This window comes from Ixodes scapularis, unplaced genomic scaffold, assembly GCF_016920785.2.
Source record: "Ixodes scapularis isolate PalLabHiFi unplaced genomic scaffold, ASM1692078v2 PGA_scaffold8__174_contigs__length_109621045, whole genome shotgun sequence".
Taxonomy (NCBI): Eukaryota; Metazoa; Arthropoda; class Arachnida; order Ixodida; family Ixodidae; genus Ixodes; species Ixodes scapularis.
This window is the reverse complement of record NW_024609883.1, coordinates 68,553,305-68,576,367: the sequence shown is the minus strand read 5'-3', so window position 1 is coordinate 68,576,367 and position 23,063 is coordinate 68,553,305. Positions and strand designations below refer to the sequence as shown.

Genomic DNA, 23,063 nt, shown 5'->3' with positions numbered 1-23,063 from the left:
AACAATAAACATTGTATATAAAACAGAGGGCAGTTCTTTTCTGATATAAATAAAGCGTGGGGCACGCGTCTTGCATGCATCTCTTTTTTTTCTTTTTTTTTTCCGGCCTATGAAAACAAATCCCGGGACATTTGAAATTGAGTTTATGATGGGGCGGGCGCCTTGTCACGGGGTATTTTGTCATGTTTCATAAGCTTTATTACTAGTCAAAAGGAAGCCACGCAAGCCGTATCACGTTGCAAACAGCTAATCGGGTGTTTATCAAGCAGCGCTAGAACTTTCTAATTGACATTTTGGTTCTTAATACATCTAAAAACGTTTGGTACTTAATCCTATACATTTAATTTCTTAGGCATAATTAAAATACTGCAACTCTCGCAAGACGTCTGCCCAAAACATAAAGTTGGTTTCATTGGCGTAAAGTGGCTGCGTCTTTCATTTTTATGCTTGGTCTTTAAAGATTCGTGAAAAGCATTCGCGACCTTATCTGTCAAGCCGCGTACGCGGACAGCGCGGCCTCCTCGGCAAGTTGTTCCCTCATCGAAGACGACAATGAATAAAATGTACGATCAAAACCTTAATGCCTGAAGAAAGCGCAACTTTAAAATAATTCTAAGGGTGTCAGTTGATTTTATTTCTACTATATTCAAATTTCAACACTCGTCGCGGGCAGCATGAAAGGAAGCACTGCACTCTTGGCGCAAACCAGTGCCCAGTCAACGGTCCTACACTCAAACACGCATCACCACCCGACCTGTTTGAAAAATAAATAATTTCCAGTACTTTTGGTAGAAAAGGCGAATTTTCTACTGAGCGTGATATTTTGTGGACCCAAAAGTCCTGTAGCCGAGATCGGTAGTTCACTGCTTCAGGAAGACGAAGAATGACGGATGCATTATTTCCCGCGGATGTACTGTTTTGACTTTGAATTCCACATAAAATTGTATATGCACAAATTGTGGCACGGTACCGAACTTGCTTGATTACTTTCCTTTTAAAGACAACATAACGAGACATAATCTACAGATATTGCAGAATTCATTTTAATTGGCGTACAGCGCGAAAGACAAGTATGGACATGAAGAACACAATTTCTACTGCATTTCTTTCCGTACTTGTGGACAGTTAGTCCACATGACTATATTCAAAAACTGCCAAATCGTTTAAGCCTACCCCTTTTTATAGTTTTTTTTTTTCGAAGATGAATTGTGGCGAATCCCGGCTGGGTTCGGGTAAAGATCTCGCACATGTTCAAGGACACATTTCGGCATGATTTCCCGCTTGGTGACGACGTTGAGCTGACCGCTGTTCCGCTTCTTTTCTAAGTAGGCGGGGAACGCCAGACGCCTAAATTAGCCGAGCAGCCCCAAAACTTGCGGTAGTACACCTTCCGAACTCCTGGGTTTTTTTGGAGATGGCCTTCGCCCACCCTGACAAAGCCCCAAACAATTATGTAAGGGCTGCAGAGGTTATCTTAGCATTCCATTTCTTCACCAGCGAACAAATGCGAACAGAAGAGAATGAAAACTTCGTAATACCTGCTGTCTTTTAATAAATGGCATAATATGCTACTATTGCTAGTTGCACTATTTTACGTGAAGAAAATTGTGATTTTGCTGTTTAATCTCCGTGTTTCCCGTTCTCTTTGCTGATACGCAAGATATTTGTCGGGTGTCAAGTTTTTGGTTACATTTGTTGACAGAAACTAAATGCCCGTTTGGCCACGAAGAAATTTTTTTCAAAGGCTGAAGATAGATGAAATATACCATAAACAGTTTCAGTTTTTATGGAAGTTTGTTTTTACTCTTCTTAGTAGCTTCAACGAGGCGGCCGTCACTCTAGAAAACACCTATTGTACGAACCTATATATTATGCCCCAGAAATGGTCAGACTGTGTCCCTCTGACTGCAATATCTTTGACTTGTAATTACTCATTATTATTAGTTCGTACAAAAAACAAAAAAAAAAACACAATAGTGATACAATCACTCTTCAGTGTGCCGTTTTTAGAACGACAAATTTTCAACTCTCTGGGTAGAGCTCAAAGTTCGGATAAAAATACCCATCTTTTTTCCTTCTGCTATGATCTTCAAGTTCCGTTCACTCGAGATAAATATACGGTGTTGTAGCGTGTGTGGCCGCATGCGGAAGTATCTGAATGTAAAAGAACTTGTTGTTGGGCTAGTTGGTGTTGACTTTCTGAGTGTTTTTTAGAACTGCAGAAAAAGAGCAAAAAAAAAAAAAAATAAGAAAAGCGAGCCAGCCCGAACCCTTCCGAGCTCATATCCAGCCTGCCTAACTAATCCCTGGTGTTTGGGAGTGAAGCAGAGAACCTTGAAGGGTTACAGAGAGTTTGTCGGGGGGGGCCGGTAAGCCCATTAGCACTCGTGCGAGAAGGCCGTAAAAAGCGAGGAGGAAAATGAAAGAGGACAGGGGAGGAGGAAAAAAAGAAAAGAGGGGGAATCTTCTGCCACGCTGAAGAAAATTTTGAGCACCCGCCTTTAAGGGGAGATGCAGATTGAAAAAACAGCAATATTTTGCAAACAATTTGATTTCGGGTTTTATTATTTTTGATCTTTATTGATGTATAAAATTAATTAATCCAGTTATGATTGCGAAATGAGTCAAATATGCATTTGAATACCTCCAGGCAACCCAGAACTGCATGAATTTGAGCCATTTCTCTCTGTGAGGTTCTTCAAGTTGTGACGTCGCACGCCATCACATTTACGTTGACAAGTAAGCCTAGCCGTCTCCTGTCTATTGCAGTTTTCTGTAGCTTCAATTTCTCACGAAAATTTATTGACAAAATATTATTTTCTGCATCGCAAAAGAGTAGAGCTACAGATCTATTGTAACACTTGAACATGTTTTTCTATTTATGCAATTTTGGGGCATCTTCACAGTTAGTGCACAAGAATTTCTGTTATTAGTAGTGTCCTATCACAACGAAAATTGCCACGCATATACTTTAGAATATGTAGACTGCAACTGTCTAGGTTTGCTTAGAATGTTTTTTTTTTATATTTAAAAATATAGGAAACTTTTGTAAACCCCCTAAAATGAAATTTTTTCTACTTTTAATTATTTTCAAAAGAAAGAAGTGTTGCACACATTACTCTTGTTCGTTGCACTCAGTATTTTAAACAGAAAAAACTAGTTTATTTTACAAGGCTTTTTTAAGTGTGTTGCCATGCCTCACGTGTGCACAAGAACATGGTGTTTTCTGCATGTACATTGCATTGGGAACCTAAAAAAAAAACAAGCTATATCAAATCTAACACCAGATTTATAAATAGAAGATTAAGCACAATAAACTGTAAAATTTAATTTCAATATCATAAATAATTAAAAAATGTTTTTATTTATTTATTTATTGATACTGTCAGCCCTGGACAGGGCTTTTACAGGAGTGAGTAATACAATGCAGTAAATCACATACATGCACACAATACACAGTAGATAAAAAGAAAAAAAGAATGGCAGCAGAAAATACTAATACATGCTGCGACAAAAAGCATCAGGAAAAAAAGATGCGGCTATTATATGACTTGCTGACTAGACAGGCAATGACACAGCATTCGAAGTGCTCAAGTACTTCCCTGACACATGTCCCCTAAAGGTTAAAGGTATTATATAAAGGTGTACTACACGAAAAAAACAAAAGCAAAAAAAGAACACTCAGAATACAAATGTCAACTTAGTTAAAACAGAATTACCACACAATTTGTTACCTCTTGATGGAAAAGGACTGGATCAGGGATGGGTGATGGAAACAAATATTTTTAAAGAGTCAGCATGTACCAATGTAATAGCTACAAACTAAAGCCAAAACTAATTACCGAGTTAAGGCAGGGAGAAGACGAGCCAGTTTAAAATGACCAAAGCAAAAATCCCCAAAAATTGTCGCAGCTTAGCAATTTTAATGTTATATTCACTTTTCACATTTCCTCCAAAAAGAAGCTACGTTAGAAATCAAACATTTTTACTGTTGCTTCAGTTGCACATAAGCTCCACCACCATTTACCTCAATCTAGAATTTTAACCTTGGAGGACTGTAGTTTTAATTTCCCACAAATGTATGCCAGTTTCAAGTGACATGTTGCTAATGATAAGTTTGATGCTTGCACCTGTGAACAGACCAAAGTTTGTCCTGACAAGCTTACCAAACAGCAGACAGATGAAGAGGCCTATCAGCTCCGTCTTCAGGCCGAGCTTTGTAAGGGCCTTGTCACGGACAATAATGCCAAAAGTTATTGCCATAATGGGTCCCTTAAAAAAAAAAGCAGCAGAATAAGTCTTAAAGGGGGACACTACCCAGAAAAAACAATCTATGCAAAAAAGTTGATCTTAAAAAATGTCATACTTACATCCACCAATATCTAGAGTATTCCCAGAAAGTTGCATTTGTTTACACTGCATAGTTAATTTTTTATAAATTCTTTTCGGTCCACCGCTGCTAAACAAAAGGTAGAGGTTGGAGCACTTTGAGCACATTTCTCTCCATTTCACTTTGTGGCATAAGTTTCACTTTAGGAAAGCTATTGTTTTGTTATTACGTAACTTGGATTCATTTTTATGAGTTTTTCTGGGGTGAAGTTTTAAGGGAAGATAGCTATAGGCTTGCATTTTTGATTTTTGTCATTTTTCATGGTCAAGAACTAAAAGTTTCGACAAAGGATGAAATCTAAAAAACAGTATTTGTGTTTATGTGGCTTTGTTGTCATGAAAGATTGTATAATATAAAAATATAGCTCCATAGCTATCTGCTCTGAACTGTCCTAAAGCAATATAACACATGAAAACGACAAATTTATAACTACTAATTTAAAAACAATAGTTTTCCTATGCAGACACACCACCCCCCTTTCATCTTTGAACGTTTGCAATTTTTTCGCACTTCACCTAGGTTAACTATCTTTTGGCAGAAATGTTCTCAACGTCAACAGAAACAAGCCCTGTAAATGTCATTCAAATCAAACAAGTGATTAAACATTTACTTTTTTGGGTAGTGTCCCCCCTTAACTACTTAACAAGCTACTCAAGATAAATGCAGCAGGAGCTTTGATGACAAAAATAATACAATTCTTGTCGAACTAACCTAAATTCAGGACCATCAATCATTTGCTAAATATATAGTAGTTTCTGAGCTTAGATCTAAGCCTACAGGCTTTCAGACAGAGGTGGCCATGCCGAAATTGCAATCACACGCTCCTTGGCTCCTTCAGCAAGATGTTTGCCAAAAGTCTTGCGAAACACAGATCCAAAAACGCCACAAATGGCCAAACACGCATGAACTAGACCCTTTTGTGAGTTAATGTGCACCGCAGTGATATTCGCTCAATTCTCGACTGGTTACTAACCGCACCCCCATACAGCATGTAATGCAGGTGATCCCCCCCCCTTTAATATATTACTGACTCTGGACCCTTTCTGCACAAACTTCCAAACACTTTCCGTGGCCTGTCCAGGATTACTCAGATTCCCTAGATAGTATTCCCCCTTTTCTCCTTGCCGAGTGATACGCTCCACTAGAAGAAAAGAGTAAAGGCAAGGTTGTTCAATGTGCAGACATTTTGAAAGCACTGCTGGACAAACAAAACACCAGGGGGAGCGAAGCTGGCAGAAGAACATGAAGGGGGAGCTTCTGGTAAACCTCACGAATGGCCTGCCGACTATTCACTAGTAAATGTAGCCTCTTCAGGGCCCTGAAGAAGCTAGGCCACTTAGTAAATAGTCGGCACGCCATTCTGAGGTTTACCAGGAGCCCCCTCTTCAAGAATTGCTGGAGTCGCAGCTGGTGTAGCACACAAAAGCAGGTGAAAAAAGGGCTTGATCATCTACATATTGGCATTATGCAGTATGAGCAAGCGGGACTGCAAAGACACCGTAGAAATTTTTGCATAGCACTAAGTGTTTTTTTTTTTTTTTGCGCAGCCTGGTAGTATCGCAGAAAGACCCACCCGCTGACAGTCCCATTACAATTAGGGAAGCCCAATCGTCTGGGGAAATCAGGCTCATCGGAATAATTTCCCTTTCGTGGCATCAGGGCCGGTGAACCATCATCTACATTTAAACAACTCACGACAGATGTAGGAGAGGTCAACACCCTCTATGGAAAGTCATGAAAGACTCTGTGCTTTCGTAAAACCAAATCAATTTTGACCCTTTTCATGCTACAGCAAACACTACACAATGTAGCTTGGCAGCATCCTTGCCGCCTGGTACTCCTGTCATTACAGCTAAACGCCTCCAAGACCAAAGTATTGTGTGCTACTTGAAACATTTTTCACAGCTACACTGTAAAGCACTGAAAGAACTATATTGCAGGTGAATCCCAAAGCTTGCTGAAACATGTCTAGCATGGAACCATTGTTTCATGACATGGTTGAGCATCCAGAGGACCTAAAGGAAAAAGAGGTTGCTATGTGTAACATTGAATTATGATGGCTATAGTAGTCTAAATATGTTACAACAGACCTTGGTAGAGAAAAAGATTTCAGTGTGTTGTAAAAGGAGTATGCTGTATGCAGATACGAAGTTGAACCAATGGTATAGATAGGAAAACTAACCGACCTTCTGAGAGCAGTATTTTATATTTAAATGCCTGCTGTATTCAGGTCTGCTGTAGCGATTTTATACTGTAATAGGTATATAATTTGCTGTTGTTGAAAATGTCTTTACTGGGTTACATTCTGGTACTTGATATTAGGCCATCTCCAGAAAGACCATGAATAAAGGGAATTTAAGGAATTTATCTAGATTATCTAGAGGGAATTTAGGAAATTTACTGTGATCAGATGGTCTAAAACAGGGATCCTCAAACCCATTGGAGATACCCCACCCCGGAAATGTTGAGGGCCAACATAAGACAGGGAAGGGGGTTCAAAGGATTTTAAAGAGAAGAGACCTTGAGGCTTGTGGTCTATGTTTTTTGTAAACTCACAGTTTTGCCAGGGACATCTTTAGACAATTTGTTTCAATGACTACTTTGGGCCCTTACCTGATGTGATAACAAGAATTTTAAGGACACTACCCCACCAACGTCCTGGTATCTTCAATATAGCAAGAGAGCAAGTACACTGTTGCTCCCGTTCCTCCATTCATTCAGGAATTAACTTAGCTCAACATGTCTCTAAAAAAAAAATGAAAGCCGTTTACAACTCCCTGTAACGCCGAATTAGAGCGCAGCTCTTGAGGAGGAGGAGAGAAGGGTACTGGGTGGGGGGGGGTAGACCAAGTGACCTCGGGGGGCGGGGGGGGGGGGGTCACGTGGCTTTGTGGGAATCACGTGACCTTGGGGTGTCACCTGACGTCGGGGCATCACGTGACCTGGGGGTCACGTGACGATGCCGATGACATCATCAATGACGTCACTGATGACGTCATCAGTGACGATCACGATGCGGATAGCGGTGACGTCATCAGTGACGTCACTGATGACGTCATCAGTGATGATGCGGATGCCGGTGACGTCATCAGTGATGATGACGATGTGGATGCCGGTGACGTCATCAGTGACGTTGCTGATGATGTCATCAGTGATGATGCCGATGACGATCCGGATGCCGGTGACGTCATCAGTGGCGATGACGTCAACGGGGGGTCACGTGACCTCGGGGGGGGGGGGGGGGGGGGGGGGGTATCCCCAGGTCACGTGACCCCTCCCGGGGTCACGTGACCCTCGTGAGGGTAACCCTAGTACCCCTTGTGAGGGCAACTCTCGTGAGGGTAACTCTCGTGACCCTCATGAGGGTAACTCTTCTCATAACCCTCGTGACCCTCGTGAGGGTAACTCTCATAACCCTCGTAACCCTCGTAAGGGTTACGAGGGTTAGTAACCTTCGTGAGGGTTACGAGGGTTAGTAACCCTTGTAGCCCTCGTGAGGGTAACCCTCGTGAGATTAACCCTCGTAACCCTCACGAGGGTTACGAGGGTTACTCGGTTACGCCGCTCAAGCCGGGAACGGGCGCCTAAGAGCTGCGCTCTAAAAACAATCAGTTAATTTGACAATTATTGCTTTCCTGACTATTTTTATTACAACACTCTGAAGAAATACTTGTCTTTTAATGATGATAAATGATGATATTTTCTTAAGGTGAGAACCTTGAGCTCGTAGCTTTATCTTTGGCAGTAGCTCCTGCTGATCAAGAGTTTGCCCGGCCGAGATGCACCCTTCAACGAAGACCTTACGCTTGCAGCCTAGTAGCAGAATTGTTGTACAGGTATTTAACATTAGAAAAAGCTGGGTAGCAAGAAGTAAAGCAAAACAAAAAAGGCGATTGAACACAGAAGTATAAACTATGTGAATATGCTAAAAGAGCAGAGCTACTCTTCGAACGGAAACAAGTCGGTGAGATGGGATCACTATGGTGCACAGCATTTCTAGCACTCGAAACATGGGAATCGAGACACGCACGTAACCAGTTGCCTGTAAGCTAGCATGTAACCTTTAAAAACACTGACCTCAGGGAAGAAAAAAATTGGGTTTTAGAGCGCAGCTCTTAAGGGCCCGTTTCCGGCTTGAGCGGCGTCGGCGTAATCGCGAGGTCACGTGACCCCCCCCCCCCCCCCCCCCCCGAGGTCACGTGACCCCTCCCAAGGAGGACGGGAGCAGGAGGGAGGAGGAGGAGGAGGAGGGAGGAGGAAGAGACGAGGTGAGGAGGTTGAAGGATAAGGGAATGAGGAGGAGGTAAAGGAGAAGGAGGGGTGGAGGAGGAGGAGGAGAGGAGGACGAGGGAGGAGGGAAGGAGGAGTAGCAGGCAGGATCACGAGGGGAGGACGAGGAAGGAGGTGTATACCCTTCCCTCAGTACCCTTCCCTCCTCCTCAAAAGCTGCGCTCTTATTCGGCGTTACAGGAAGTTGTAAATGGCTTTTATTTTTCTGCCTGATTAGGACCGGTATGTTTCAAATAAAAAGGTTAGTCAAAACAAAAATAAAAAAGGAATTTTGCCTAATATTTATGCTCCAATACAAATTTTTTTATTTCCGGGCAAAACCGAAATGGCATCCCTGTGGGACGATGACGATAGCGTTTGTACCTAACCAGTGCACGCTCTGAAGTCCAGCAGGTGGCAACAAGAATTTTTACGAGTAAAATAATAATTTCAAATTTTTTGGTTTAAAAACATTTCCTAACTATAGCCGTTTGTTTTCTGGGTAACGTGATCATACCATGAGGGGAGAGACAAGCATGGCAGCAATGATGGACACCACATTGTTGTCCATGAGACCCAGAGCTGCAATCATGCTGCAAAGACAACAGCAAACACTTGGAGGAAGCCATCTCAAAGAGCCATGAGAAAGCACTCGCAGAAGTTTGTGAGACGGGCCTAAAAGCGGACCTAGTTGCAGGGCAAGCTTGCATACCAAGACTTCAGTGTGACATGCGAGTTGCAGCGAGTCGAGATAAGTCGAGTCTGTTGAGAACGGGAAGCCCTAGACATTCGGCGGCACTTCAGCAAAGTCCTGGGTGTTTGCTTTATTTTATTTTATTAAGCACTGACATGCTTAATGGAATACAAGTACAGTTAACTCATGATAATTCAAACTCGGATATTTCATACTTCTGGTTAATTCAAACAAATTAAAATAAATTAGGTTGTCCCACTATGTTTTTTAATGCACCTATAAGCTGCTTAATTCAAACAGCGTTTTTGCTTAATTAATACTAGTTGATCATTGCAGCAGGTAAGCCCCGTTGAATGCGCTTCTCACCAAGCACCTGTGTACAGCAGGAAAGCAATACCCACGACGCTCGCGGTCACCGCTTTTCAGCAGTACAAGGGCGCTTAATGAGAAGTGCACTCGATGGGACTAACCCACCGCGATTATGAAAGCAGAACTGTCCTGACAACCTGCATTCATTATTCATGCTTGTTTTTTTTTTTAATTTTTTTGAGGGGGTTAAGTCCGAGGTTAAAGAAAAGAATATTTCCATATAACAAGCAGATTTATAAATTCCATCGATTAGGATAGCTGGGCGTATCTTTATGTTGAATTTTATGTCCAATTTGTCATTTACATGTCATCCCAATGTAGGCATTGGACTTTCTAAGCACACGGTTCATAGATATAGCTATATGAAAACTAACTGAGCTTTATAAGTGGACAACTGGTAGGTTGGTGTTATAAACTAAGACTCCGGAGCCGACGAGACAATATGGAAACGTGTAGCGGTTTCAGAACACAGCAGTCTTTCTCTTTATTTTTCACGCAACTCCTTCTGTCGTGAAGACCAACTTCATAAACATGAAAGATCTCGCGACATTGACTAGTAGTCGATGACATCCATTAGTTGTTGCACATTGATGCACCCTATTCGTCGACTGAGGACTTTGCGGGCGACGTTGTGAGGTCGATTCGTGAAAGACAGGGCAACCGACTGGGTTGGGACCCTTTTACTGAGTCAATGGCCCCTCTTGCGCGTGCTCCCTCTCCTTTTATCTTCTTCATCTTTGTATACAGACAAGAGTCTTATGTCAGTCTCTGTTTAGTTAAAATTATTTTACATATATCCTCCCTGCCCCCACAACTCGAGCAAAATACATTGAAGTTCAAATGGCTTCCAATGGGTACAGCAGTTGTACCGGTCTTTGTGCAACTGAACCGAATGGCAGCTTCATGATACATGCCCTCACATTTCCATCTCTTCCAGGAAATACATCAATGACACGAACCAAGGTCCACAGATTTTTCAGGCAATGATGTCGTGCAGGAGCGCCACATCTCCGATTTTCGGCGGTCGGCTGTTAAGAGGCGTTGCTAGGTGTGCTGATCAAAGCTTTAGGAGGCATTCTTTCTTCCAGCGTACCCAGAAATTGTTCATGAGCTTCTGTCAATATTGCCACCGTCGTGAAAGCGCATCTCTCAATGACGCTGCTGGGTGTGGCGGCTCAGTCTGTGGCAGGGTTGTCAATCGTCATCCAAAGAGTACGTGAGCCGGAGTTAAGGCTGTTGGTTCGCTGTTATCTGCCTGCCAGTAGGTCAAGAACAGGAGGTTACATACCTCGGACACCGTATTGACGGACAGGGCCTCCATTCACTAGAAACGAAAGTGGAAGCCGTCGTGCAAGCACCGCGGCCCAAGAACGTAAGCCAGCTGCAGTCTTTTTTAAGAATGCTGACGTTTTACGCTAGATTTGTTCCCAATATGTGAATTTTGTTGACAAGCCTCTACAAATAGCTGGAAAAGGGAGCTCGCTGGACGTGGGGTGAAGCACAGGAAGCGGTGTTCCAGAAAGCAAAAGAAGCTCTCAGCTTGGCGAAGGTGCTAACGCATTTTGATCCAGCGAAAAAACTGCGACTAGAATGCAACGCCTCACCGTACGGCATCGCAGCAGTTCTTTTTCACCGAGAAAGTGGAGAAGACAAACCCATCGGGTTTCGATCAAGAACTCTTTTAGCCGCCGAAAGAAATTATTCTCAATTAGAGCGAGAGGCTCTCGCTCTGGTCTTCGGCGTAACAAAGTTTAGAGACTAGCTATTTGGACATGAGTTCACCCTGGTCCCAGATCATCAGCCGCTCCTGAGGTTGCCGAGATGCGACCGTCCGACCCCCGCTATGGCTGCGGCGCGAATCCAACGATGCGCGCTGCTTTTGGGAAGCTACCGCTACAAGCTACCATACAAGCCTGGCTAAGAAATGCTGAAAGTGGATGCCCTGAGCAGACTACCGCTACCGGCAGTAGCAACAGCAGGAACGGAAACAGGTGCTGAAGGTGAGCTTCCCGAATATGTGCTTGCTAGGGAGCAGTTAGAGGAGGGTGTCGTGACAACCAGGGAGTTGAAACAAATGACAGCTACAGACTCAGTGTTAGCGCAGGTCAAAAACTACATCATAAATAAATGGCCCAAATGTGAGAAGAGCCTAGACTCGAACCTTCAACCGTTTTACGGAAGGAAACTAGAATTGTCGGTGGTGCACGACCTGGTATACTGGGGCCACCGCGTCATTGTGCCTAGGGAGGCTAGGAGGCGCCTCCTACAACTCCTTCACGAGAGTCATCAGGGAGCGTCGGCTATGAAAGCGATAGCAAGATCTCAATTTTGGTGGCCTGGACTGGACAAGGAAATAGAGCACACGTCAGCGACGTGTGACGCCTGTGTCAAAAAACAGGTCCAGAGTACATGTTAATGTTCTAGGCCCTTTTAGAGAAAAAATGATCTCAGTAGTGGTCGACGCACACAGTAAGTCGACCGAGGCCGTTCCTATGAAACAGGCCACAAGCTCAAATACCGTGCTGTCTTTGCGAGATGTGTTTAGCCACTTCGGGATACCCCGCACTTTGGTCTCGGATAAAGGTACACCGTTCACCAGTGCCGAGTTCTTGAAGTTCACATCGAAAAACAACATAACGCACATCAGGACCGCACCATTTCACCCAAAGTCAAATGGTCCGGCGAAACATGCGGTAAGAACTATAAAAGATCGGTTGAAGAAAATACAAAACGACGACATTACAACCAGCCTGGCAAGGCTTCTTTTTAATTATAGACGGACACCATCAAGCTTGGGCAAGTTACCATCTGGACTGCTGTGAGGATATCAAATTCGCTCGAGGGTAGACACATGTTTCCCATCACACTCCACAGCATCTGCACAAGACACAGAGTGGACGATCCAACCTGGGGACCCGGTGTACGCCAGAAACTATGGGACAGGAAACAAGTGGATTCCTGGAAAAGTCACGGCGACAACGGGAGCGCGCGTGGCAACCGTCGAAACTCCGTCCAAAGTGATAACACGCCATGCGGACCAACTACGTAAACGGCCGCCAGACAACAACGAGGCCATGCCGGCTCCTCCACGGTCGTCACCAGGCCCATCAACCAAGTCGAAGGTTCATGGTGATTGCAGCCCACAACAACCACCGAAGACCTCAGGTGAAGTCTGTGAAAGTGCACCCCAACGACGATCCACTCGCGTGCAGAAGCCGGTACAGCACTTTCAATGTTAAGGGGAAAGGAATTTTATTACTAGTCGATGTCGTGAGATCTTTCATATTTACGGAGTCGGTCCTCGCGACAGAAGGAGCCGCGTGAAAAATAAAGAGGAAGACTGCTGTGTTCTGAAACCGCTACACATCTCCGTGTTGTCTCGTCGGCTCTTGAGTCTTAGTTTATAACAGATGGAAACAATTTCTGGCAAGTTCAAATGAAGTTTGGTTTCAGTATGATAAAAAGTAAGAAACTATTTGATATTCGATTGAAAAATATTCAGTCAAAACCCGCTTTGAACTTCACCAATGTTTTATGTGTGTGCCTGCTTATAAACAGGCATGTGCACAGGAAAGTGTAAAAAATCTACGTGATATGTCTAACTATTCCCACAGCAAATTGATTTTCTTCCTCATATCATATTTAGATGAATTTCTGATAAATCAAACTTCTGATATATCAAACTAAAGTTCAAAAAGTAAAGTTTCTGATATATCAAACTAAAGTTCAAAAAGTAAAGTTCCTGGAGTTTTAATTAATGAGAGTCAATTGTAACTACAGTAGGCTCACAATAATTCAAACTCAAACATTTCGTACTTCTGGTCAATTCAAACAAATTTCCAAAATTAGGTTGTCCCACTATGTTTTCAATGTATTTATAAGCCACGTAACGGAAACGGCGTTTTCGTCTACCTTATACTCCTTGTTCTCACGGCCCCGTTGAGCGCTCTTCTTTCCGAGCACCAATGCACCGCAGAGAAGCCATACCCTTGGGGAGCTCGCTTCCGTGGTGTTGCTTCTCCGCAGTGTACCAGTGCTTGGTAAGAAATGCACTCAATGGGGCCAAAGCGGGCGACACGTGAGCAATGAAAACAAGTGCTGCACGGCAGTTTCCATAGCATCTTCCGCAGACGCCGTGACGTAGCGGTATGGCATGGGTCCACGTGACAGCGTCTGCACAAGCTGCTATGGAAACTGCCACGCCACGCCTGCTTTCATCGCTCATGTGACCCCGCTCCCAATAGACAACTTTTTTGCTGAGTGAACAAGCTTACCGTAATTTTGTTTTGAAGTGTCATGTGCTGGCTAAACAGTCCACGATAAACAACATTTTTGTGAGATAAATGAACTTATGTCATGCATTTCACTAAGGTTTTATGTGTGGCATACCTGCTTATGATTACTATAGGTCTGTGTAGAAATATAATTAATTCCTATCTGCTTTGTATGTGTAGCCATACACAGAACAAGGCATAATTCTACCTTGCACCCTATTTAGATGAATTTCTGATAATTCAAAGTTCCGATAATTCAAACAAAATCTGTGGCTTCCTGAAGTTTAAATGAATGAGTCTACTGTATAAGCTTTTTCGTAATGTTAAGAGGGAAAGATAAAATTAATAATGGTGCTGATGAACTAAGCAAAAACAAGAAATATGAACAAGATGTGTTCTTGGGCATAAGGATAAGGACAAGCCTAAGGATAAGCAGAGGATGAAGATAAGAGAAAGCATAAGTACAAAATAAACAAGAAAACCAGGAGAGCAAAAATACAACCAGTAGTAGTAAGAAGGGGTCCTGAAAAAACATGTGTGCCCAGTAATTATTTGGTCGGCCTTATAAATATATAAAGAAAAGCTAAATTAAGGCTCACCCAGCAAGGATGATGAAGGCCACAAAATCGAAGGTGAGCTCTCCTTGAGCCTTGACGCCTGCCACAACCTTGAGAAAACAGTCAGGTTCATCTCAATTGCAACTGGCAACAGCCGACAGGCACACATAAAATTCTTTGAAGAAAACCTTTGTTACTTGAGATGAAAGCAAATGTGGTCCCCAAGAAAAGGGAATCACAAAAATGAACTACTATGCACGTCGAATTCTCAGACTGCATCAGTGTGGTGCGAGCAGCTTGGATAAAATGCCAGGGTTTCAGAACTCATCATTAGCGGATTTAAAACTTTAAGATGATTTTTTTTTAACTTTTGAACTAAAAAACAGGATCTCATTTGTTAGGAGAAGCAATGTGTCTCCATGTAGCCACAATTTTTTCATTAAAAAGTCTGAGTGTTCAAAAATGCAGTCTATACTTGCATTGTAAAGAAAAATATTTTCTCTGCAAATGCTGTGTAGAACTTTTTTAAAAAGACAACCTTGCAGTACTGACGATTCACTGTAAGAAACATTAAACAACTACTTGCTAGTACAAGCATTCACATCGAGTCGCAGTCGCCTTAGTGGCATGCTTGTTTACAGACAAAAATGTGGACACAGAATATCTAATGGGCATAAAATTACAAAATGTACAAAGCAAAATTCGGTACTGCTTCATAAAAAAGGTGAAAGTTATGTATACCATTATCCTGAATGAACAGCTTTAGAAAAGCTGACGTAAAAGACCCTGAGGCAAAGGCAAAAATTTTCATCTCCCAACAGTGAGTGTCCAGTCCGAAAATACTAAAAATGTTTCATGGCATTAACTAAGTAACATCACCAGTCTCTTTACAGGAATGCGAACATATGAGTGCCGGCTGGTTTTGAGGCAATAGAGAAGTAGTGTCATACTGACTTTAGGACCAAAACCTGGAGACGCTGCCTAAGAAAGTTGTACACTGCATCGTCTAATGTTTCATATGTTCAATATATTTTTGTTTTTGTAGTGTTTTGTAATGTGTATCCACCACTACAATAATGCCCTAAAAGAGCACTGTATGTACTGAATAAATAAATAACTAAATAAATAAATGAGGCAGAACATTCTCCCACCTGAGCTACAGTGAGACGTGCCTTCACAGACTTGAGGAATTTCTTCTGCATCGTCCTGAATGTGCTCTCCTTTTCTTTCTTCAGCGCTTCCCTAAAAACAATGTTGCCATATTGTCACCGAGGTCATGGGTCGATCTCGGTTATAAAAACGTTAGCTTCCCTGCAAATCAAGCTGCCACGCAGCTAAGATGCACTCAGTCAGCAATCAAAGTTTTATGAGCTTGTGCATGACAGCTTGCAAGGGGTTGCAGAAACTTGTGCACTCCAAACACGTCAGCATGCCTTGGCACACAACAGGCTCATAAACTAGAGCAGGGGTGGCCAGGCTGACCCGGCGTAAGAGTCACAAACAAAGCCACAAAACTTCCAAGAGCCGAGGGAGGGGGGGGGGGGGGGCAAACTTTTGTTTAGGGCAATAAACAAAACTCGAACTACTTTAAACCTATCCGAGTCAAAAGCAGTCCAACTGTACATAAGGTAGCAGTAGCACAAGACTACCATACCGCAACCTGTCTTTCGATTTAAAACGCATTCTATTTCTTGTTCTGGAGAAGTGTTTGTGTGACCGGGAGGGAGCGGGGGGGGGAGATGGAGCCGCAAGCCGCACTTTAACACGTGAAGAGCCGCAGCTTGGCAACCCCTGAACTAGAGCAATGAAGAGCAATTGAAGGGTCAAGAATAAGCATGCTGTGTTTGACGACAGGCCTCAAAACATTTCGAAGAGGTTTAAAACAACCAAGCTAGTTGTGAAGTTCAGCCAATTTAGCACAGTGAGGAGCCATATTCGACGAGACCTTGATGGGCATGGTTTTTAAAGCATTAGTATTAGTATTATGGCTACCTATTATTATTACTGTTATCATGGTCATGTACTGGGATCCCTGGAAGGTATACTTGTTACGTCCGGAGTTGATGAGTGAAGCTTTCTGAGATGAGACCTTCATAGAAAATGACTGCTGTCGATGTTATAGTCAAAATCAATATTTCATATTTCAAACCTTTTATCTCCAGCAATCTTTGCCTGAGAAATTTCAATACGGTAATGGTATACAGTCTAAAGAGAACTTGCTGGCAAGTTAAACTTTCAGGGGCGAAGCTCCTTAGGGTCTAGACTTGTTCGTCCGGCGTCCGTGCTCACATCGATCTTGCTGGTGCTCGTGAGCTCATGTGTTCGTGTAGAACAACAAAAAAATTTTTTTAAATAAAAAATGAAAAAAAAAAAAAAAGTTTGCACAGTCGACAGGATTTGAACCTTTGCGAGGAGACCCCAATGGATTTCTAGTCCATCGCCTTAACCACTCGGCGACGACTGCGGGACGAGTAGGGGGCTCTGAGATGTGGTAGTAACTCAAGAGCTGGGAATGTCATGAATGAAACGTTGCATGCAGCCGCTCAGCGCCTATACAGGAGAGGGCGCTGCGGTCAAATGCGTATATAATCGCGTTAAACTTTGCATGCATTGGCTCAACGTTTATAGACGAGAAAGCGCTGCTGTCAAACGCTCAAATGCGTATATAACCACGTTCCATACCACACATTCCCTTTTTGAAATGGATGAAAACGAACGAAAAGCTCGGCATGCTGCGGCTCAGCGTCTACGCAGACAAGCACCACCAAAGCTTCGCCCCAATCAACATCATTCACCACGTGGAGATGCGGTCGATTTTTCATTTGAATTTATTTTAAGAAAGAGGAGAAAACCAAAAGATTACGTAGTGCATACATTATACTAGTTAAAAAATAGGGCACACATTTCCATAGCGTCGTCAAGCGGTGTTTTCTCCTAGTTGGAAAAGTGCTGATATTAGCAAGCTCCACCATGCAGTTGCCAAGAAGACGTGCAAGAGCTTATAGAAGACCCAGCCCAAAAGTCGATTAATTAAGCAATCGAGCGGGTGCAACATATACCGGAAAAGTCAAACGAGATCCTACCCTTCTGGCGTGGCGTGGACCGAGGGCTGTTCTTCTTCATCGTCGCTGTCTTGCCTGGCAGCTTTGTAAAATATTGGGCATGGCAGCACACTGGATTAAGGAAGGAACATATCAGAGACCAGACAGCACATTTATAGCTGGCCCTGTCACAAACCAGAAACAGTTTAAATAGGTAGTTACCCAATGGTCGAGTCACACTTGGACCCAATTCCCCTCGACGTCAGCTCTTGGAGGATGTAGTCTGTGGTCTTGCCCCCCTCACATGGGAAGCATACCTGAACATGCCATCAATATATTAAATCACCACCGGAATAGAAAAAAAAAAACATGTATTTGTTGTTTTCAGAAAGTATGGCTGTAAATGCGTTTCAGTGATCGTCGTGAGGAATACCTGATAAAATCTATCTTCTGCAGTTGCAGTCCAGACAGCGTTGCGTATACTGTATGTCTCAAGACAGTCGTGCAGTGCCTAAAAGAAAGAGAGATAATGTAGAACTTCCCGTAAAGTACAGGGTGTCACAAAAGAAAATTGACACGCTAAAATGACTCGCAATAATCATAAACTAGACGGATCTTGTAGCAACTCTGCTCGAAAATGTCTTTAACTGGTCACATTGTTGAGCTAAAATTTCAAGTCGGAACTCCGAGTACAAAAAAAATAAAAAAATGATAACTGATTTGTTTAACGGCAGAGCGGCAGCTCTCGGGGAGTCACCGAACGACGGCCAGGTTTCTTGGCCTTATCCAGAGATGGCGCTACGGCTTCACTGGACGCTGAATGAACGAAAAAGCATGCTTTTATTCGAGTTTTTTGGTTGTGTGGGATATTTGCCAAAATAAAGTTGTTTGGGTTTTCAGTTAAGTTTCACTGTGCAGAAAGTGTCACGCCATAAATACGAATAAATAAAACCGCCAATGTCTGCTCCAGAAATGACGTACCTTCGTCTCCGATGGTTCTCGTTTCGTGCATCGTCTGCTTTCGCAGTTTGACGTTTGAATGAGGACACGAGAGGTAGCCAGGAGTGCGCCCGATAAAGCAGCAATCTGGTGGCTCTGAAAAGAGCCGTTGAAATCTGAACTGCGGTCTTCGTAGTTACGCTAAAATGCCTCATTCACATGCACATACACTCGGAAGAAAAACAAAACAAAAAAGGTTAGACTCCCAGCTCGACGTGCCCGCCGCGAACTTCGATGCATCTTGAAGCCTCCTCTCATAGTCCTGGAAGACAGACTCCCACGTGTCGTCACTGATCGGCTCGAATGCGTCGATGATGTGTTCTCTCAGCTCCGGGATGGTCCTCGATCGCCGGGCGTACACTTGAGCCTTTACGTACCCCCAGACAAAAAAATCACAAGGGGTGAGGTCTGGATACCGAGGAGGCCAAGCCATGGTTGGAGAGCCGCGGCCCATCCATCTCCCGGGAAACGTGTTGTTGAGCCAAGTTCTCATGTTGCTCGCATAGTGGGGAGGGGCCCCATCCTGCTGGAAGATGCAAACTTTGCGTTGCATATGTGCAGTTTCGAGCTCCGGCAAAATCTGTTCCTCCAGCATCTTGAGTATGTGTCACCGGTCACCGTAGAATCGAAAAAAAAAACGGGCCGACGACACCCTTTCGCCAAATGCCGCACCAAACGACGACCTTCGGCGACAGAACGGCATGTTCGGTCGACCAGTGCGGGTTTGTAGCAGACCACAACCTGCAGTTCTGGTTGTTGGTGCGGCCGTCGAGATGAAAAACTGACTCGTCTGTAAACACGAAAAATTGCAGGTGGCACGGGTTGGCCTGAATCCGCGCCAGCTCGTCCTCACAAAACTGCACCCGCCGTGTGTAGTCCTCCGGCTTCAGTTCGTGCAGGAGCTGCGCTTTGAACGGGTACATTCGCCGGCGAAGCACCCGCCACACGAAGCCCTGGCTTAGGTTGAGCTGACAAGCAGCACGCCTGATCGAGAGGCTGGGCTGTGCGTCGAGAACAGCTTGCTGCTCTCTTCGTTTCGGCGACGTTTCAACAAGGTTCGGAGTCTTGTTTGTCATGTTCCCGTCTTGGGGAAACCTTGCCACCCACTTGATGATGGTTGTTTGAGAGGGTGTTCTTCTGTTGAAGGCGGCCCGGCACTTTGTTCGGACTTGCTTGAAGCTTCCAGTTGTTGTGTACCATAGAACCACCTGGAACCTCTCCTTGGAGCTCAGTTGTCGCATGGTGAGGCGTTGAACAAAAAAGGAAAAAAAAGAAACAGCGATAACAAATGAAGTTAACGCACTGAGGCAGGAGCACGAACGTCAAACTGCGAAAGCAGTTGATGCACGAAACAAGAACCGTCGGAGACGAAGGTACATCATTTCTGGAGCAGACATTGGCAGTTTCATTTATTTGTATTTATGGCGTGACACTTTCTGCACAGTGAAACTTAACTGAAAAACCAAACAACTTTATTTTGGCAAATATCCCACGCAACCAAAACTTGGATAAAAGCACACCTTTTCGTTCATTCAGCGTCTAGTGAATCTTTAGCGCCATCTCTGGATAAGGCCAAGAAATGTGGCCGTCGTTCAGTGTCTACCAGACAGCTGCCGCTCCGCCGTTGAAAAAATCAGTTTTCATTTTTTTTTTTTTTCTTTGTACTCGGAGTTTTGACTTGAAATTTTAGCACAACAATGCGACCAGTTAAAGACATTTTTGAGGAAAGTTGCTACAAGATCCGTCCAGTTTTTGATTTTTGCGAGCCATTTTAGCGTGTAAATTTTCTTTTGTGACACCCTGTATTACCACAATTATTGTCTTTTTGCTCTACCTGTTTTAAAGTGAGGTGTTCTTTACTATCCAAGAAGTTTTCCGTGTCGTCATCTGGTTGATAGAAACAAGCAAATGCAATGAATAAGTTGAAAACAAGATTCAAAAGTGCTTCACCGCAGTGCACAGGTGTCCACAGGTGAAATGTGTATCATAACTTTGATCATAAACTGCAGCAGTGAATGGAAAAAAACAAATAAAAAAAAAAGAACTCTATGGTGAGCCACTTTCGTCATTCGCTGGCTAATTGTGATCCTTCAAAAAAAAAAAAAAAACATGACAGAAAAGGAAAAGAAAAACGTCCCAAGCAGCACACATGGTACGCCCCCGGATATCCTCGGGATGTCCCGACGTTCCAGGGATGATCTGTGCTGCTAGGGGTAACATGTGTGCATTGCCGCCAAAGTTGGAATATCAAGGGACAAATTTACCTACTAGGGAGAAAAGGAGGGAAAACAATAAATGTCCAACCCAGCTTGTCTCGAAATGCAAGAAACAGTACGTCGAACTGTCGCTTGCCCAAATACGAAGGCAGAAACCCCCGTTTGGCCAAAACATATAAACGAGATCTGGGTCGTGGACTTCGCGGGTAGAACGTTGTAGTGCCTTACCTTCTGACAAGGTCGCGCGGCTCTCCGGCCGCGATCGCTCGGCAATCTCCGTCTCTTCCTTCGGGATGCTGACGATAAACCACATACCCGCTCGCATATTATCACCACTATCGTCCGGCATCTTGGCCCAGGTATTCTTCGCAGGTAAAGAAGAAATAGAACAAACGTTTCACTCCAATCGTCAAGGACAGACCTCGCCTCACCACCACACACCACAATCATTCATCGAAAAGCGATGTTACGTTCAGTTTACACCGGCGTTATCTTCATCAGAACTTACTGTTAGTAAACCGATACAATAGACAGAAACGTTTATTAGACTCGAGAAATGACAGCTACTTCGGAAACGCCCACCTGTAAACATCCGCACGTGTTCTGTGCATTGCTTTTGACGGAGGTTACTCGGTATTAGCGACGGCCAATTACGGCTTTTGGCAATTGTCCAGTAGGTCTACACCGGGATCGAAAACACGTCGAAGGAAACGTAGAAATGCTGCAGAATCTAACGAAACAAAATCAGCGTTGCTTATAAACAAATTAGGTGACACTGTGACATAATTTCTACGAACTTTGCTCGCAGATTCTTCTCGAGTTTCGGAACATATCGATATAACTTCGCCGAAATAGCACACAAAAACGCAAGGCCGGCTTGTGGACGACAGCTACGTACCTTGTGTTGAAGTGGTTATAGAAGATATGCCATTAAACTGCACGCAAATTATTTAAAAATAATAGCAGCATACTTGGAATCACGGATGGTACTACACAGCAATCGTACAGCCGAACTCCACCGGAACGCCCGAATAGCCAGAACCCGTAATCTTGCGACCGTGGGTAAGGAGACAGCACGCCTTGGCCTTGGCTTCAGCAAGCTAGTAATTTATACGTCACGTTCCAGATTAACCAATCGTGAGGCTCTCTTTATCTCCCAACAGCTTTTCTGACCTCCATGGTAAAACCATTTTCCTAGGGAATTTAGAAAAAAATGTCCCCAGGGTGACGGCAACCTAGGGAGCGGAGGGAAATTTGCTTGATTGACGTTGGTGCGTGCACGACAGCTCGGCACTGTTGTGAACTTCGTGAGTCAACAATTAAACGGTCAGTAACATATCTATATTCTCTCAGGGCGAACAATAATGAGTGCGTAGCTATGTGCACTTATATATTTATCTTTTGCAATTATTATTATTTATTTTTTTGCGGAATGAATGGCGGAATGAATGATCACGAAGTTTGACTGATTTGGGCGCGTTGACAGTTTGGTTGGTTTGGTGTTGACCGTGTTGACGTTTGCACCCGTGGTTTGCACGCGCTTCTATTGTCTGGTTAAAGAACGAGCTCGATGATTTTGGATCAAGCTTGCTTTGGTACTTCAATTTTAAAATATTTTGTTTTAAACGTAGGTGCACCGAGTCGACTGTTTCAACAAGCGTTCTCACCGTGGGTTCGGGTCTCGCGTGTAATGTTCCGAAACTATGAGATTATCGCTTGTCATTGCCGCAACACTGGGATTCTCTTTAGCGAGCTTTAGACAGAAAGCTTTCGGCAGAAGTATTGTCGATACATGCAACGGCCTTTAACGTGTTTGTTGCTTTATTAGGTCATGAACCCGCGCTTCGTGCGTTCATTCATTCGTTTCGGTTTTTCCCGGCTAGTCTAGTGGCTTGAAGTTGTAGTGGTTGTAGGCTTGCAGCGTGGCCTATCACGTGGTCTCATTCTTGTCGTTCCTGGGTTGCAGGGATATTTTTTTTGTTTTATCGCTACCCTTTATTTATTTATTGTACGAAATAAGAGGAATGGGGAAGATGTGTGGTGAACAATTTTAAAGCAATTTTCGAGCTTTCTTTTTGTAAATATAAATGGGGTCGCAAATCTTTTCAGTTTCGATATGCAGAAAACACCTTTCTGCATGTCCGAAGAAGTGTTTGTCATTGTTAACTTGCACAAACCTACCCCTACAGAATAAAAATTAACTGTTGGGCTAGTTGGTTAAACATCTTAATGAACCTTTTCCGAGAAGCGTTCT

The 23,063-nt window shown here is 43.5% G+C and overlaps 1 protein-coding gene across 2 annotated transcripts in view; it reads right to left on the bottom strand.

Annotated features, from left to right (window-relative positions):
• Positions 1–22,014, bottom strand: part of LOC8040114 — a 42,154-nt gene extending 20,140 nt beyond the window's left edge. The window contains exons 1-10 of one of the 2 annotated variants that reach the window (XM_029974647.3): positions 21,708–22,014; positions 21,038–21,173; positions 20,428–20,480; positions 18,028–18,105; positions 17,817–17,911; positions 17,637–17,726; positions 15,705–15,795; positions 14,596–14,663; positions 9,177–9,252; positions 4,167–4,272 (exon numbers count right to left, since the gene is read on the bottom strand). In XM_029974647.3, the coding sequence (XP_029830507.2) occupies positions 4,167–4,272; positions 9,177–9,252; positions 14,596–14,663; positions 15,705–15,795; positions 17,637–17,726; positions 17,817–17,911; positions 18,028–18,105; positions 20,428–20,480; positions 21,038–21,158 (778 nt within the window). In that variant the 5' untranslated portion in view covers positions 21,159–21,173; positions 21,708–22,014. Of the gene's footprint in view, positions 1–4,166; positions 4,273–9,176; positions 9,253–14,595; positions 14,664–15,704; positions 15,796–17,636; positions 17,727–17,816; positions 17,912–18,027; positions 18,106–18,575; positions 18,595–20,427; positions 20,481–21,037; positions 21,174–21,707 lie in introns of those variants that run through there. The other variant, XM_029974648.3, reaches the window with a different exon arrangement.
• Between the last annotated feature and the right edge of the window lie 1,049 nt (positions 22,015–23,063).